The sequence below is a fragment of the Phlebotomus papatasi genome, chromosome 2 (genome assembly GCF_024763615.1).
Source record: "Phlebotomus papatasi isolate M1 chromosome 2, Ppap_2.1, whole genome shotgun sequence".
NCBI classification, from domain to species: Eukaryota; Metazoa; Arthropoda; class Insecta; order Diptera; family Psychodidae; genus Phlebotomus; species Phlebotomus papatasi.
Window position 1 is genome coordinate 55,131,800 of NC_077223.1, and position 15,314 is coordinate 55,147,113.

General features: G+C 32.9%; 1 protein-coding gene across 1 annotated transcript; it reads left to right on the forward strand.

The window, feature by feature from the left end:
- Positions 1-10: 10 nt before the first annotated feature.
- Positions 11-14,843, forward strand: LOC129801739 (protein CASC3-like). The gene is made up of 7 exons (XM_055847037.1): positions 11-208; positions 2,868-3,211; positions 7,386-8,453; positions 9,406-9,829; positions 9,895-10,119; positions 14,088-14,486; positions 14,560-14,843. Exons 1-7 carry the CDS (start codon positions 125-127, stop codon positions 14,662-14,664), a joined length of 2,649 nt encoding a protein of 882 aa, XP_055703012.1. The 5' UTR covers positions 11-124; the 3' UTR covers positions 14,665-14,843.
- The last annotated feature ends 471 nt before the right edge of the window (positions 14,844-15,314 follow it).

Here is a 15,314-nt window from a genome sequence, read left to right on the forward strand (position 1 = left end):
TTGGCAGCTGTGGGATATTTTTGATTCTAGTACAATTTTCTCCTCAATTCTCCGAGTGAAATTTTTTCTTTCATTGAAAATTTGTGTGTGGCTATTTTGTGTAAGTATAATACCAATTCTAAGAATGGAAAGTGTTGCAAAGCCAATATCACTGGATTCTGCAGCTAATCGAGATAGCGGATCGGTAGAATTTGTAGAGGATATAGCCGTAAGTATACCCTTATTTTGCATCAAATATATTCTATGCATCTCTAGCAAAATTTGTAATGACAATTCAGCATTTTTCCTCATCGGATTCCAAAAGATCTTACTAATTTTGCGCATTACTTTTAGTGAGATAATGAGATGGATTGTAAGTTCTGCAATCATCCGAACAAAAGGACTAATGCTTTGATTAAAAAATGAGATTAAAAGAAACACAAATGAGTGCTGAATGGAGTGAGGGGATTCCCAAAAAAAAAATCAATTTTATTTAGATTAGCTTCCCGGACTCAAAATATCAAAGATTTGTTGTTCCTTTTCCGGGACAAGTAGTTTTGAGACAATATTTTAATTGTTGTATTTCTGGTCAATTGAGCACCTTCTTACACCATCACACTTTCTAACCACCACTTTCTATAGCCGCTTTCTGGGTCACGGATTCGCCCACAACAGATTTTCTGTATCAGCATCCTACTTCTGCACTCAACTTGTAGCCCTGAAGGATTATTGTCCTTATCACTAATTTATGTGATAATAACTTGGTACCCGGCTTTTCCCTGCCAAGATTATCCCTCTAACGGGTAAGACCGCCTCCAGGCGGTCTTCACAAAAATCACATTTACAGCGACAATAAGGGTTTTATTTATTTAAAAGTCCTATAGTGTCCTCGGTAATAGTCTTATAAACATGTCTTGAAAGTTTGAACTTATTTTGACTCTTCGTCTTGTTGCTATTCCCAGTTTTGTGCGACAGGTTAGAGAAAAAGCAACAAAAACTATTTTTGCAAAAAAAAAATCATTTCCAATTTCCATAAAAATACCGATTTAAAGTTATCTGTCTAAAATAAATTTATTTTTTACTGAAAGATAGGGTAAAGGCTCATAATTTTGGACAGTCTGCTTATAAGCATCGATGTTTCAAGTTTGAAGTGCGATATTTTCAATACTAATTGACTTTTTTTGTTACTCTCTTTTTAGAAGGATTGTTTAGAAACTTGCCAAGCTATTTGTCGTCTTATTTTTACTAAAATTAGTTTTAATACGTTTAAAAATGAATTGATAAGTAGAGGCGAATTTGGCTCTTATTTTGGACAACTTGTTTATTAATTTGGCCAATTTGTCTGTAAATTTGGACAGCTAATCCGCCTCAAGAGGATGCCCATTGTTCTTCATTTCATGAACCAATCTTACCAAGTCCTGTTCTTGTTCATGTAAGGGAAACGTGGAATGTCACAAGAAGCCCGGAAAATTTCCATATCATTCATTAAAGTAAGTTGACTTCAGTACTACAAGTACGTGCGGATTCGCTCATTCCCTGGCCTTTCCGGGAGCCTTTCAAGGCATTTTTCGCTACATATCTTTCGTAGAGATGATGCTCCTTTGTTTCTCCAGGCATTTGTCTAACCTAGTCATCACAAAAGCTAAAACTTCACGAAATTTCGTGAGAAAAACACCTGTCCAAAATAAGGAGTATCACCTCACTGGTGAATGTCTTAGAAAATTTCCCATTTTTCACACGAAAAATCTAATTCGCAAGGCAAATCTCACTTCAGGTCAAATGTACAAATCACCACTAACGTGAATCAACACAATTTTCAATGAATATTCAATAATATCACTCAAAAAAAGCGAAGAAACATTCTTAGTCCTTCACCACAGCTAAATAAGACTGAAGTAAACACGAAATTCTGTCACATCTCGTAAGCAATTGCTCACACTGAACATTCAACAAAGTAATTTTAACTTATCATATTCAAAATTTAACGTATTTAGTGTTAAAATTTCCCAAAAAGAATAAATATTTAGATAGAATTCATTATTCATCAAATATTGGAATAAAAATCCATCATTTTAATCAATTTATTTTTAGTGTCCAATGTTATCCTCAAAGTGTCCAAAATAAGAAACTGGACAAAATTATGAGCCTTTCCCCTATGTCATTCTACTTTGTATATTTTATTTAAAAAAAATGAAAAAAACTAGAAATGTGAATTTTAGAAGCAAAAAAATATTTCAAAAAAAATTTATATTTTCTCACCTAGCGCCTAAACTAAAAGAGATAATGAAGAATGGATGGTTTTTTCGACTTTATTGGATCATAATTATCCTAGAAAACATTGTTTTAGAACTTTTTTTCGCATATTAAAGAAAACACCGTTAGAGGGTATTTAATCACATATTTTATTCCATACTAAATACTTCATAATATTCAGCTGTATTTAATTACAAATGCATAACAAAAAAAGTTTAAGAAAAAAACCATAACTGACGTCCCTAATTATCTCACGTATTTTAAAGATTTATCATATAAAGTCAAAGTTGTAAGTCATCTACCGTGAAAAACTAAAAAGAAAATAGCAAAATGGTATTTTTTTTAGAAATATATTTGCTCGATTAATTCATAAGATTTTTAAAGACTCAAATATTAAATCATAAAACTTTGGCAACTTTTATCTTCTGCAAATTCCGCAAATGATGAATGCTATTCAGACAACTCATCCGCATCCAAATTAAACTTTATTCCATGCGTAGAAAAAACACAGGTTGAAAACCGTTTTAAAGAAGTTAAAAAATAATTAGGAATTAAATTGATTTAAAAAGAAAACCTGTTTTGCATAAAATAAATTATACAAATGTCATTTATCAAATCACAAATATTTATTTCAGGAACAGGAAAACTATGCAGAATCTTGCCAACATGACTCGGAATACAACACGGCGAGTGATAGTACGACATCGGAAACGGGAAATGAGAAAGTGAACCAAAAGCTTGAAGTGATTGAGATTAGTGATGATGATGTCAATGACGATGATGCACCAGATGACGAAGAAGATGAAGGATCCAGCATGGAATCGGGTGGTGAAGATGATGATGAAAATGCTGAAATGACACAGAGTCAAATTCAAGAGAGCAAGAGACAGGTTGATGATGATGAGGATCGGAGTAATCCTCAGTACATACCAAAAAGGGGAACTTTTTACGAGCATGATGACAGAACAGCTGAGAATGCGTAAGAATATATATATATATATATATATATATATATATATATATTTTTCATATTTGTGTTGTTCAAATTCTGTAAAAACTCTGTAGATTTTTCTTTTCTTTCCAATATTTGAACTAGGAAAACAATTTTTGTAGATAATTTTAACATTATTTCAAGATATTTGTTGATGTTTTCCCGAAACACATTTGAAACATTGAAATTTAACATGAAACCAAAAAAAAGGTAAATTTTGATCCTTTGAAATTACCAAGAGCCAACTCACTTTTTTTACGACTTTGAGATTTTAATACACTTATAGAAAGAGAATTTAAATACAATCCGACTATTGCAAATACAACAAACTATTTGTGAAGTCTCATTTTATCAGTTATCACTCTGAATCTTTGAAATTTTAAGAAAAAAATCAAGCCATAGGGTAAGGGCTCATAATTTTGCCCAGTCTGCTTATAAGCATCGATGTTCCAAGTTTGAAGTGCGATATTTTCAATACTAATTGACTTTTTTTGTTACTCTCTTCAGAAGGGTTGTTTAGAAACTTGTCAAGCTATTTATTGTCTTTGTTTTTACTAAAATTAGTCTTAATACGTTTAAAAATGAATTGATATGTAGAGGTGAATTTGGCTCTTATTTTGGACAACTTGGTTATTAATTTGGACAACTTGGCTGTAAATTTGGACAGCTAATCCGCCTCAACAGGATGACCATTGTTCTTCATTTCATGAACCAATCTAACCAAGTCCTCTTCCTGTTCATGTAAGGGAAACATTGAATGTCACAAGAAGTCCGGAAACTTTCCATATCATTCATTAAAGTAAGTTGACTTCGGTAATCCAAGTACGTGCGGATTCGCTCATTCCCTGGCCTTTCCGGGAGCCTTTCAAGGCTTCTTGTCGCTACATCTCGTTCGTAGAGATGATGCTCCTTTGTTGTTTCTCCAGGCATTTGTCCAACATAGTCATCACAAAAGCTAAAACTTCTCGAAATTTCGTGAGAAAAACACCTGTCCAAAATAAGGAGTATCACCTCACTGGTGAACCTCGTAGAAAATTGTCCATTTTTCAGACAAAATACGTAATTCACAAGGCAAATCTCACTTCAGGTCAAATTTACAAATCACCACTAACATGAATCAACACAATTTTCAATGAATATTCAATAATATCACTAAAAACAGCGAAGAAACATTGTTAGTCCTTCACCACAGCTAAATAAGACTGAAGTAAACAAGAAGTTCTGTCATATTTCTCTTAAGCAATTGCTCACACTGAATTTTCAACAAAGCAATTTCAACTCAAATCATATTGAAAATTTAACGTATTTAGTGTTAAAATCTTCTAAAAAGAACAAATATTTAGATAGAATTCATTGTTCTTCAAATATTGGAATAAAAATCCATCATTATAATCAATTTCTTTTTAGTGTCCAATTTCATCCTCAAAGTGTCCAAAATAAGAAACTGGACAAAATTATGAGCCTTTACCCTATTATATACTTAAAAGATCTAAAAAAAATTAATGGTCCACTGAACTCAAAAAAACCATCCATTCTTCATTATCTCTTTCCGTTTGGGCGCCAGATGGGAAAAGGTAAAGACCGCCTCCAGGCGGTCATATCCGTTGAAGGCATAAAAAGACAGAAATATTTTAATTGAAAAATAGTGAACAAATAGTAAAATAAATTAATTTTAAACGTTATTTATGGATGAATGTTGTATGATTATCTAAGAAATGATAATTTTTAGAAAAAAAAAACGTTTATAATTTTTATAATTAGTCGTTAACGTCTAATCTAAGATTATATAAGAAATGATAATTTTTAGAAAAAAACGTTTATAATTTTTATAATTAGACGTTAACGTCTAATTATAAAAATTATAAACGTTTTTTTTCTAAAAATTATCATTTCTTAAATAATCATACAACATTCATCCATAAATAACGTCTAAAATTAATTTATTTTACTATTTGTTCACTATTTTTCAATTAAAATATTTCTGTCTTTTTATACCTTAAACGGATATGACCGCCTAGAGGCGGTCTTTACCTTTTCTCACCTGGCGCCCAAACGGAAAGAGATAATGAAGAATGGATGGTTTTTTTGAGTTCAGTGGACCATTAATTACCCTAGACAATATTATTTAACTACTTTTTTTTGGATATTAAAGAAAACACCGTTAGACGGTTAAAGCTAATTTTCGGAAACATTTCGTTTTAGAAAAAAATTGTACGGTGGACAAGATTATAGGGAAGTGGGGTACCTTTGAATTGGAGCAGATTCACATTCTGGCTTCATTCTCCTATTTTTAAATGGAATTGAGCCTTATCATAATATAGTTTAGCCGGTTTAGTCTCACAGGTTTGTGGAGATAAATTATACCATAGAGGATTTAAACTAGTTCTTTAACACAGAATTTTATGTTTTCCTAATTTCAACTTATTTTACAACATCATCCGTGATGCATAAACTATGCCGTATTTGTTTTTTTTTCTATAGAAAGAATTCTAAAAATATATTTTTTTTACTGTAAATATTGAGTTTTTTAACTTAAGATGATGCTACTTTGTGTCAACTTGTCCACTCCAAAATATGTTTTCATTAAAAAAAAAAATCTTAGAAAATCAGGTCCCAATGGCTGATTTTTTTTAAACGCATATTTCTAAAAAATGTATAGTTTCAGCGGTTTCAGTGGTTCACTTAGATTTGCCTAAAAGCTTTGAAAAAAAATAATAGAAAATAGAAAGTTTGTATGTTTTGCGACCTATGTAGCCTTTCTCTCCATCAATTTTGGGAATTTAAGATATTTAAAAGAATTACAACAATACAATAATAAAGTGTCAACCATAAACATTATGTTAAGTACTGAATTATTAATTAAAAAGTGTTGCTTTGGAATTAAATACGTTTTCACCAAATACAAATCATGATTGAAATCTTGTAAAATAAGAGAATTAAAAAGTATTCAAAATGTCCAAAAAATGAAGTGTAGGGTAAGGGCTCATAATTTTGGACAGTCTGCTTATAAGCATCGACGTTCCAAGTTTGAAGTGCGATATTTTCAATACTAAGTGACTTTTTTTGTTACTCTCTTTTCAGGAGGGTTGTTTAGAAACTTGTCAAGCTATTTATCACCTCATTTTTGCTAAAATTAGTTTTAATACGTTTAAAAATGAATTGAGATGTAGAGGTGAATTAGGCTCTTATTTTGGACAACTTGTTTATTAATTTGACCAACTTGGCTGTAAATTTGGACAGTTAATCCGCCGCAACAGGATGACCATTGTTCTTCATTTCATGAACCAATCTTACCAAGTCCTCTTCCTGTTCATGTAAGGGAAACGTAGAATGTCACAAGAAGCCCGGAAACTTTCCATATCATTCATTAAAGTAAGTTGACTTCGGTACTCCAAGTACGTGCGGATTCGCTCATTCCCTGGCCTTTCCGGGAGCCTCTCAAGGCATTTCTCGCTACATCTCTTTCGTAGAGATGATGCTCCTTTGTTGTTTCTCCAGGCATTTGTCCAACATAGTCATCACAAAAGCTAAAAATTCACGAAATTTCGTGAGAAAAACACCTGTCCAAAATAAGGACTATCACCTCACTGGTGAATGTCTCGAAAAATTTTCCATTTTTCACACGAAAAATAATTCACAAGGCAAATCTCACTTCAGGTCAAATGTACAAATCACCATTAACGTGAATCAACACAATATTCAATGAATATTCAATAATATCACACAAAAAAAGCGAAGAAACATTGTTAGTACTTCATCACAGCTAAATAAGACTGAAGTAAACAAGAAGTTCTGTCATATTTCTCTTAAGCAATTGCTCACACTGAATTTTCAACAAAGCAATTTCAACTCAAATCATATTCAAAATTTAACGTATTTAGTGTTAAAATCTTCCAAAAAGAACAAATATTTAGATAGAATTCATTGTTCTTCAAATATTGGAATAAAAATCCATCATTTAAATCAATTTATTTTTAGTGTCCAATTTTATACTCAAAGTGTCCAAAATAAGAAACTGGACAAAATTATGAGCCTTTCCCCTATATATAAATCAATCCAAGGAGATAATGAGGGTATGACTCAAAGATCAAAAAAAAGTCAATTCAAAAAGCAAAAAAATCTTTCTGTAGTTTAATTTTATTAAATTGTACATTTTTTTCAGTGATGCAGAAGCGGAAGTGGAAGAAGAAGGTGAAGTAAATGAGAAAAAGGTGTCCTTTACCTCACCAGCTCCAAATGCGGTAAAATTAACAAAGAAGTGGCAATCATCAAGTGATAGATGGTCTCATGATCGATACGATGAAAGTGAACAGGCCCCCAAATCCAAGGCAGAACTCGTCTCTGCTTATGGTTATGACATTCGCAATGAGGAAAGTCCACCGAGAGCCAGAAGACGAAGACGCTACGGTAGAGGACCTAGTAAGTACACACGCAAGTGGGAAGATGAGAATGCATACACTAAGGCACCAACTCGACGAATTGCTTTGAACAGCAAGGACGAATTTCCTGAAATTGATGAAAATGCTCAAGCTAGAAATAATAGACGACGAGGTGAGAGAAAGATCATCAGTGATGATCATGAATTTTACAGTAGTCGAAGTCAGTCGAATCACGGTGACGGCGGAAGTGAGGGAAGTTATGGCCGGCCATCTCATGAGAATAATCAATTGAAGCCAAAAAATCAGTCAATTGGCTACCGTGCAAAGTCTAGCATTGAGTTTAAGAATCAGAATCGTCTTCGACAGAATGTTAATATGGGTACTGGAGTGGAGCACAATCGTGCTGACTCCTTTATTATTACACGTAATAACAATTTAACGAGTGGTGGACATGTAGAAAATAGCCACGAGTCAATGGATCAAATGGATCATATTGTGGAGGAAAAGCAAGTACACTCTGGTGACTATAAGGCTGCTCGTCCTCAGCTTCATCAACACCATCATCAGTCACAATCGGCACACAATATAAATGGGAATGAATTTACGGAATTTATGCCCAATTATCTGCACAATCAGATGAACACTGAACAGCATCAGCATACTATTCACAATGCACAAATGAATCAACCGAATATGCTTCTGTCACGTGATGGGCCACTCAACTATACTGGCGATTCGTTGAAAATGATGCAACAGCAGCAAGGTGTTAGGAATCATAATACAAGCACTTCATCATCCAACATCATCCCCATGGGCAGCAATAGTGATAATATGCGTCAGACACCCAAAAGGTAAGTCGTTCAAATTCACTTGAAATCCCTACTGTCCGGGCACAAACTCAAAGATGGAGCAGAGTATTATATAATTTTGTCTCTTTCAATATTTTGAGTAAAATTGGTTAAAAAAAATCACCTCCATTTCAAGAAAAACGTAAATTTAGCAAATAAATTAGGCAATATTTTTGAAATTGTTCAATATCTCTTTCATCACACGTTAACCCATTCAACGATTGTAGGGGAGACTGGGGCGAAAAGTCACAAAACGAATATTTTATTTTTTTTACAAGCTACTCGAACGCTTCAAAAATTTCTAATAAGCGCAGTTTTATTGGAAATTTACCGATATACCTACAACTTTGTGAAAGTAATTTTCCTCTATTTTGTAAGGAAATACGTTTATCGAGCCAATTTCAAAAAAGGTAATTTTGTGACTATTCTCAAACATGCAGAGGCAAATAGTACCAGACATGGGGTATTATCGTATTTTGAATCGCTTCATTACAGGCTTTCGTAAATTTGAAAAAATGCCTAAAGGACATATTTTTTATAGAAAATTTATTCATCTACACACCTTTGTAAAACACCGTTTTCTCTGCGAGAAAAGTGAAAAAAGCGCTTTTCAAGCTATTTTAGAAAAAAATAGACAAAAGACTGCAAATCGTTTGACCAATGCAAACAACAAGCGGCGAGACATGATAATCAAGATGTTTCAAGTATAAGGTGGGCCAAATCGAACTGCCAGTGACGTAGATACTTTTACCCGACTGGTACAGTGTTGACAATTCAGATTTGTCAAACATTTGTAATAGAAAAATATGAATCGAATAATTTTGCAGATTAATTAATTTTCTGCATAAATGAAAATACATTTATTCTTCCTCGGCTAATGAACTTCATATAAGTATAATATGATAAATGTTGATTAAAAAAACCAAACTGTTTTTAAATCAAACGTTACTATTAGGTACTCGTCCTTGCGTCAGAGGACTGTGATGCCCACTAATTCGCAAGTCACTGGACAGATGATGTCATCGTCTGAAACAGATATGCAACAGCAAGTTGTTGGAAACCAGGAAAGGCTCAAAATATCTTCAACATTACAAAAACAGCCACAGGTGGCTAAATATGACACGATGCCAGGACAACAGGGGGTTCTGGGTCAAGATCATCTCGAATTAGTAGGTGTGGAATCGCCTAAGTTGAAAATGCGTCAAGCAAAGTCGCATCATTCCCAACCAGCACCACCGCAGACACTTCAGGTGGCACAACAGACAGCTATTCTTCCCCAATCCGGTCCACAATCAACAAATTACTATGCTCCAGAATACATTCGACAATCTTCACTACCCACACATCGTTCGGCATCTCAAGCCACTGCAAAGAATCATGTAAGTATAACAATGTAATCTTTGTTGTTGGGGCTAAATGAAAATGATTTTTTTTTGTGTATCAGGCTGCAATTCCCAATCAAGCAGCATATCAGCCACAATTTGCATCAAATAACACTGGATCTGCTTTTGTACCACCAACGCCACAAACTACGCCGGCATTTATTGCTCCTCCGCCGCCACAATCAACCAATCCCCAACAGATCCTCAACTATATAACACCACCAGCTATGGGTCCAACACAGGCCCAGTATCCTGCATTTCCCAATTATCAAAATTACAATTCGATGGTGAGTACTGAACACTGTGTAAGAATAATCGGGGCTAATATATGCATGGGCGTACCCAGCTAGGGGCAGGGGGGGGGAAGCTGCCCCCTAGAAGCGTCAAAGAAGACAAAAACAAATGAGAAGTAAAAAAATATATTTGGTCAGCAAAAAAATTAAGTTTGTTCAGTAAAAAATACAAATTGTTTCTAGAAATGGATTTAATCTTTGTATCCATAAAGATCGAAACTTTCATGAAAATTCTACCACTTCTCAATTTTGATATCTTACTGCTCGTTTGTACAGTGTCAATACAAAAATGAGTTTATAAAAACTCAAAAACAATTAAAAACCCCATGGGTCACGGAATTAAAGAATTTTTAATGATTTATAACGAAAATCTAAAAAGCCACGAAGAAAGTAAAAACAAAGGGTTAGAATTTGTTTTAGAAAAGTCATCCTTGATACCTCTAAAAATCGTTTTATAGCACCAACAATTTACCATATACTGTTATTGAGAAAAAAACAAGTTTCTTAAAATAAGTTACCGATTTAAAAAAAAAAATTTTTTGTAATAAATTTTTTCCTTAAGATATCTTAGAAATGAAAGTGATTGAACAGAATTCTGTTCGCTTGGTACGTAATCCCAAGAATTGTGTTTATGCACAGAGAGCGACAATCAGAACAAGTGATTCCCAACCACAATTTTTAGAAACTTAGAAACAATCTTAGAAACTTCGCGTGATGGACCTCAAGTTTCTTCGGGAGATATGTTTAAAAAAAAAGCACCAACGACTCCGAAAGTTTATTTGAAACCATCAGATAGAGCAATCAGAGGTGAAATTTAAGAATATTTATGTAATTAAAGCTTTAATCGTATATTTACTTTGAGCTTTGATCGGTTGAGGGGTTAATCCGGCCAAAAAGGCTGAAAATCGCATATTTTCTATCTTTTTTTTCTCAACATAATAAAAATTTTATTTTATTCAAGCTCCTATGCATATAAAAGAATAACATTTAAACTATATTTTTTGAAATTTTTATTAAAAAAATTAAAAAAAATCTGTCTTTTGGACCTGATTGTCGGGAAACGTTTATTGAAAAAAAAAAACTTACTTTTCGTTAATACCTAACGATTACTCACTCAGAGTAGACCTTAAAAAACCAATTATTCCTTGTTAGTGGATGAGTGTTAATCTTGTACTTGAATTTGAGGATTTAAAAAAAAATAAATTGGGGTTTTGGGAAAATTTAATACAAAAATACGATTTCGGCATATTTTGCACCACGTTTCGTCTTGCAAAAGACATTGTTATCAAGGCAACAAAAAATCTATGGTTCAAGTTAGTTTAACTCATCTTCTCTTCTAAGAGGAAATAGTAATTTTTTTGACGTTAGATTAATCTACTCTGAGTAATCGTGACTACCGAAAAGCAAGTTTTCTTCAAATAGACATTTCCAAAAATTAGGTGCCAAGCGTGTCAAGTCTCAAGGGCTAATGTTTTAAAATTGTTAAATGAAAATTTGAAAAAATGTAGTTCAAAAATGTTGTATTTTTACATAGTAAAAAGCTTAAATTGAATTAATTTTATTACGTTGACAAAAAATGAAAGAAAACATGCTGTTTTTAGGCTGCGTGATCCATGTAATCCCTTAAGGAGTTACGTGAATCAAACAGACTAAAAACAGCATATTTTTCTCTAATATTTTTTACAACATAATAAAAGTTTAAACATTTGAGGTATATGTTCTGAATTTTCTTTTAAAAATTCAGCTGTAGGGATCTGCTTTTTGGAAATTAGAGGTCTTTAAAAAAAAAAGCTTTTTGATAAACAAGATTTCTTGAAAAGTTCATCGGAAATCCAAAAACCAAATATTTCCTGTTAGCTAATGAATTAAACCAATCCTCGATCACCATCATCATTTTAATTTTCAACCGCTTATCCCTATTGGTGTCGCGTTCTTGAACGAAGAATTTTTCAAAAAAAAAAAATGAAATTTGAATTTTTGGTAGAATATTCTATAAGAATATAATTTTTGAAGTATTTTACACCAAGTAATCGTCTTATAGAAAAAGTTATTAGGGGAAGTGAGGGATGCTTCGTACGCGCGAGCCTTCGAACAATCCGAGTTTTCTCTTTGTTTGAAAAGTGCTAGTTCGTCATTTCTTAGGCATTAGATAGATAATCATAAACCTCATCTTCACTGCAAAAATAGGCAACCTACACAGTAAAAAATAATTACTACGATTATCACGTGTAATGGGAGAGCATCGATAATTGTAGTAAATTTGCAAAGATTATCGTAGTAAGCAAAGTTGAAAAGCAAAGTAAGTTGAATTTTCCTTCAACAATTGTACTGAAATTACACAAAATATAAAAAGAAGAAGAATGAGTTCAAACGAAATTAGTTGAAAGTTGAACTTTTTGCAGCGATAATCGATTGAAAAATTACTACGAAAATCGAATTGATTCTATTACACGCGATAATCGTGGCAATTTTCAATCAGTCAGTTGAATGAAGTCTATGCCATTTTGTTGCTTCATTTTATTACTATTATAGTAATTATTACTACTATTTATTATACGTAGGCCATTACTGAGAGTTTAATTTTACTAGTTTTGCAATCTAAATGATTCCTTTTCAATTGAAAGTTGATTTTTTTAGTGGTTTGTAATTCGAAATTTCAACTAGTTCAATTCAACTAATGCAATTCAACCTGCCAATTTCATCTCGTTTTTACTGTGTGGTTCTAGAATCACAAATGCAAAAATGGCCTGAAAGGCAAGGTTCGCACAAATCATCATATTTTTTTCATTTTCCTGTCCAGGAAAAAGAAAAGATTTTACGGCAGTGAATGAGGCACGCATAGAAACTTAAAAGACCAGAGATTCTTGTGGTATAGCGCAAATGATTGTCCATATTTTACCGTTCAGCCAGAAAAAAATCTTGAATATTGACTTCCAAAAAGCGTGCGAACCATCCCTCACTTCCCCTATCAAGTAAACATAAAATCCTTCGTCCCAGTACTAGTTTAATTTGTCACCTAACAGAAAATATTTGCGTTGTTAATATCAGATAACATGGCCAAAAATGGCTGAATTTTGAAAATTTTTGAATTAAAATTCAGAAAATATAGTTTAAATTATGTTCTTTTTTGCCTAAGAACTGGAATTAAATAATTTTTTATTATGCTGGAAGAGAAATTTCGAAAAGAATATTCAGCTTTTTAGTCTTCTTGACCCTCGTAACGTCTTAAGTAAATATTCGTTAAATAAAAATGTTAAAGCTGGAGATTTTCAGAACCAAAGGACCATTTTACAGTCCTTTTTGCTTTGAAGGGTATTACGAAACGAAATGTTAAGACCAATGCTCCATATTAAGTTTTAAAAAAAATCAGTTCCAAAACACTATTTGATGTTTTTGTATATATGACAATTGGTATATTAGTGATACATTTTACCATATCGAAATTTGCGCGTTCATTATCAGAAATGAATAAAGATAGGTGTAATAGTAAAAATGGTAAAAATTCACTGTGTACTACGGATCGGAAGGGACTCAATTAAGTGTTTCTCGGAGAGTTGGTTCTATAGATTAAATATGAATTACGGAATGCCTTTTTTTATATATCATTTATTATAATTCCAACTACAGAGCTCTTTACAATGGAATTTCTAGAGAAAGAGATAGAGTCATTGACTCCTTACAACAATGAAGTTAACACTGGTGGTAATACTAAAAAATAAAGTATAGAAAATGTATTAAGAATGAAAACATTAATTGTTACTAATAGAAATTAGATGAAAGATTTGATCCTCTCTTGATTTTTGCTATTTTATTTCCTACGAAGTTTAGATGTTTAGTACATTTATTGAATGAGGCATGGGGCATAGGGCATTGGGCAAGAAGTCATATTTAGACGTTTTCCGTCTTAATTACTAAAAATGATGTAGAAAATTAATATAAATTTTAATTGGTATTTATTTTAGACAACACCAAGCATCCCTCCTCATCAAAGTCAAGGAGGTATAACATATTATGCGCCACATACTCAACAGCAGCCACGAGCCGTAGTTTCTCAACGTCGTCCAACAAATGCAATTCCTATTCTTGCGCCACCTGAACGTAGCGGGAATGGCAAAGGACGTGGTCGATTACCGACATCTACAGGGAATCAGACGGTGGATGATAGTGAAGGCAGCAGCAATAGTGAAGTCAAAAGCAATGCTGAAAATATTGATCATATTCTCGATAACATGTTTGTACGGAGAACTCCGTATGAGCAGCCATCGTTGAAACCGTTATCATCTTCGCCTCCTGTGTCTCCGGTAGCTTCTAAAAATGATATAATCGGACCAGGAGTTGAACAGACTGAGGAGGCATTTAAGGTGAGAATATTTGAAAAGTATTTCTTTTTTTATTTGTTTCTACTTTAGACATTATTTAAAAAAAAAATTGTAGAATCTCTCCGTGTCTTCTGAGCAACAGTCGATTATGGAGGTGTCCGCTAAGAGTTTACGACCAGAAAGTCCATCAAATACTGATCCAACGATCGAGGAAAAGTAATACGATGAATGCGGCACGTTCACTGGACAATTATATTTAAATGAAAATTGTATTTTTCTTAAAAACCCAGATACATAATGTATCTGATATTATATATATAATATCGCTCCCTTTTTAGAGTTTGAGTGATAAAAATTATTGGATATCTTTTCAATTCATAAAAATTGTTTAGTGCTTCATATCTGTGTTTTATTTATTCTGTCCCTCATTTTCCCTAAACCCAATTATAAAAGCGCGCAACAAGCTTAGATCAGCTCATTGTAGGTGAGAGTTATGACGGAGCAAACTCGGATATCGGATTGCATGCATTTTTTTTTAAATAAACCCAAATTTTTTATTCAAAATAGGGGGAAGTGGGGCATCTTTGAAGTTGGGATTTTGCTCATAAATTTAAGTGGAACTAAGCTATATTATATTATAATTCAATTTTGCTTCTCGATCTGTTTGTGCAGCTAAATTATATCACGATAAGGCTCAATTTTATTTAAAAATAAGTGAAAAATCCCAGTTTCAAAGGTGCTCCACTCCCCCTATGGGTGATATATCGATTAAAATATGTGGAGAATTTCGGTCCGATGGGGTGTAGCAAGAATTGACAGAAACACTAGACCTTTCTTGACTTTCGCAATTTTATTCTTTACGACGTTTCG

Coding starts and splice junctions, on each gene's coding strand:
- LOC129801739 (XM_055847037.1), top strand. CDS start 125: ATGGAAAGTGTTGCAAAGCCAATATCACTGGATTCTGCAGCTAATCGA. Junction 3,212..7,385: donor GACAGAACAGCTGAGAATGC/GTAAGAATATAT, acceptor CATTTTTTTCAG/TGATGCAGAAGCGGAAGTGG. Junction 9,830..9,894: donor AAGCCACTGCAAAGAATCAT/GTAAGTATAACA, acceptor TTTGTGTATCAG/GCTGCAATTCCCAATCAAGC.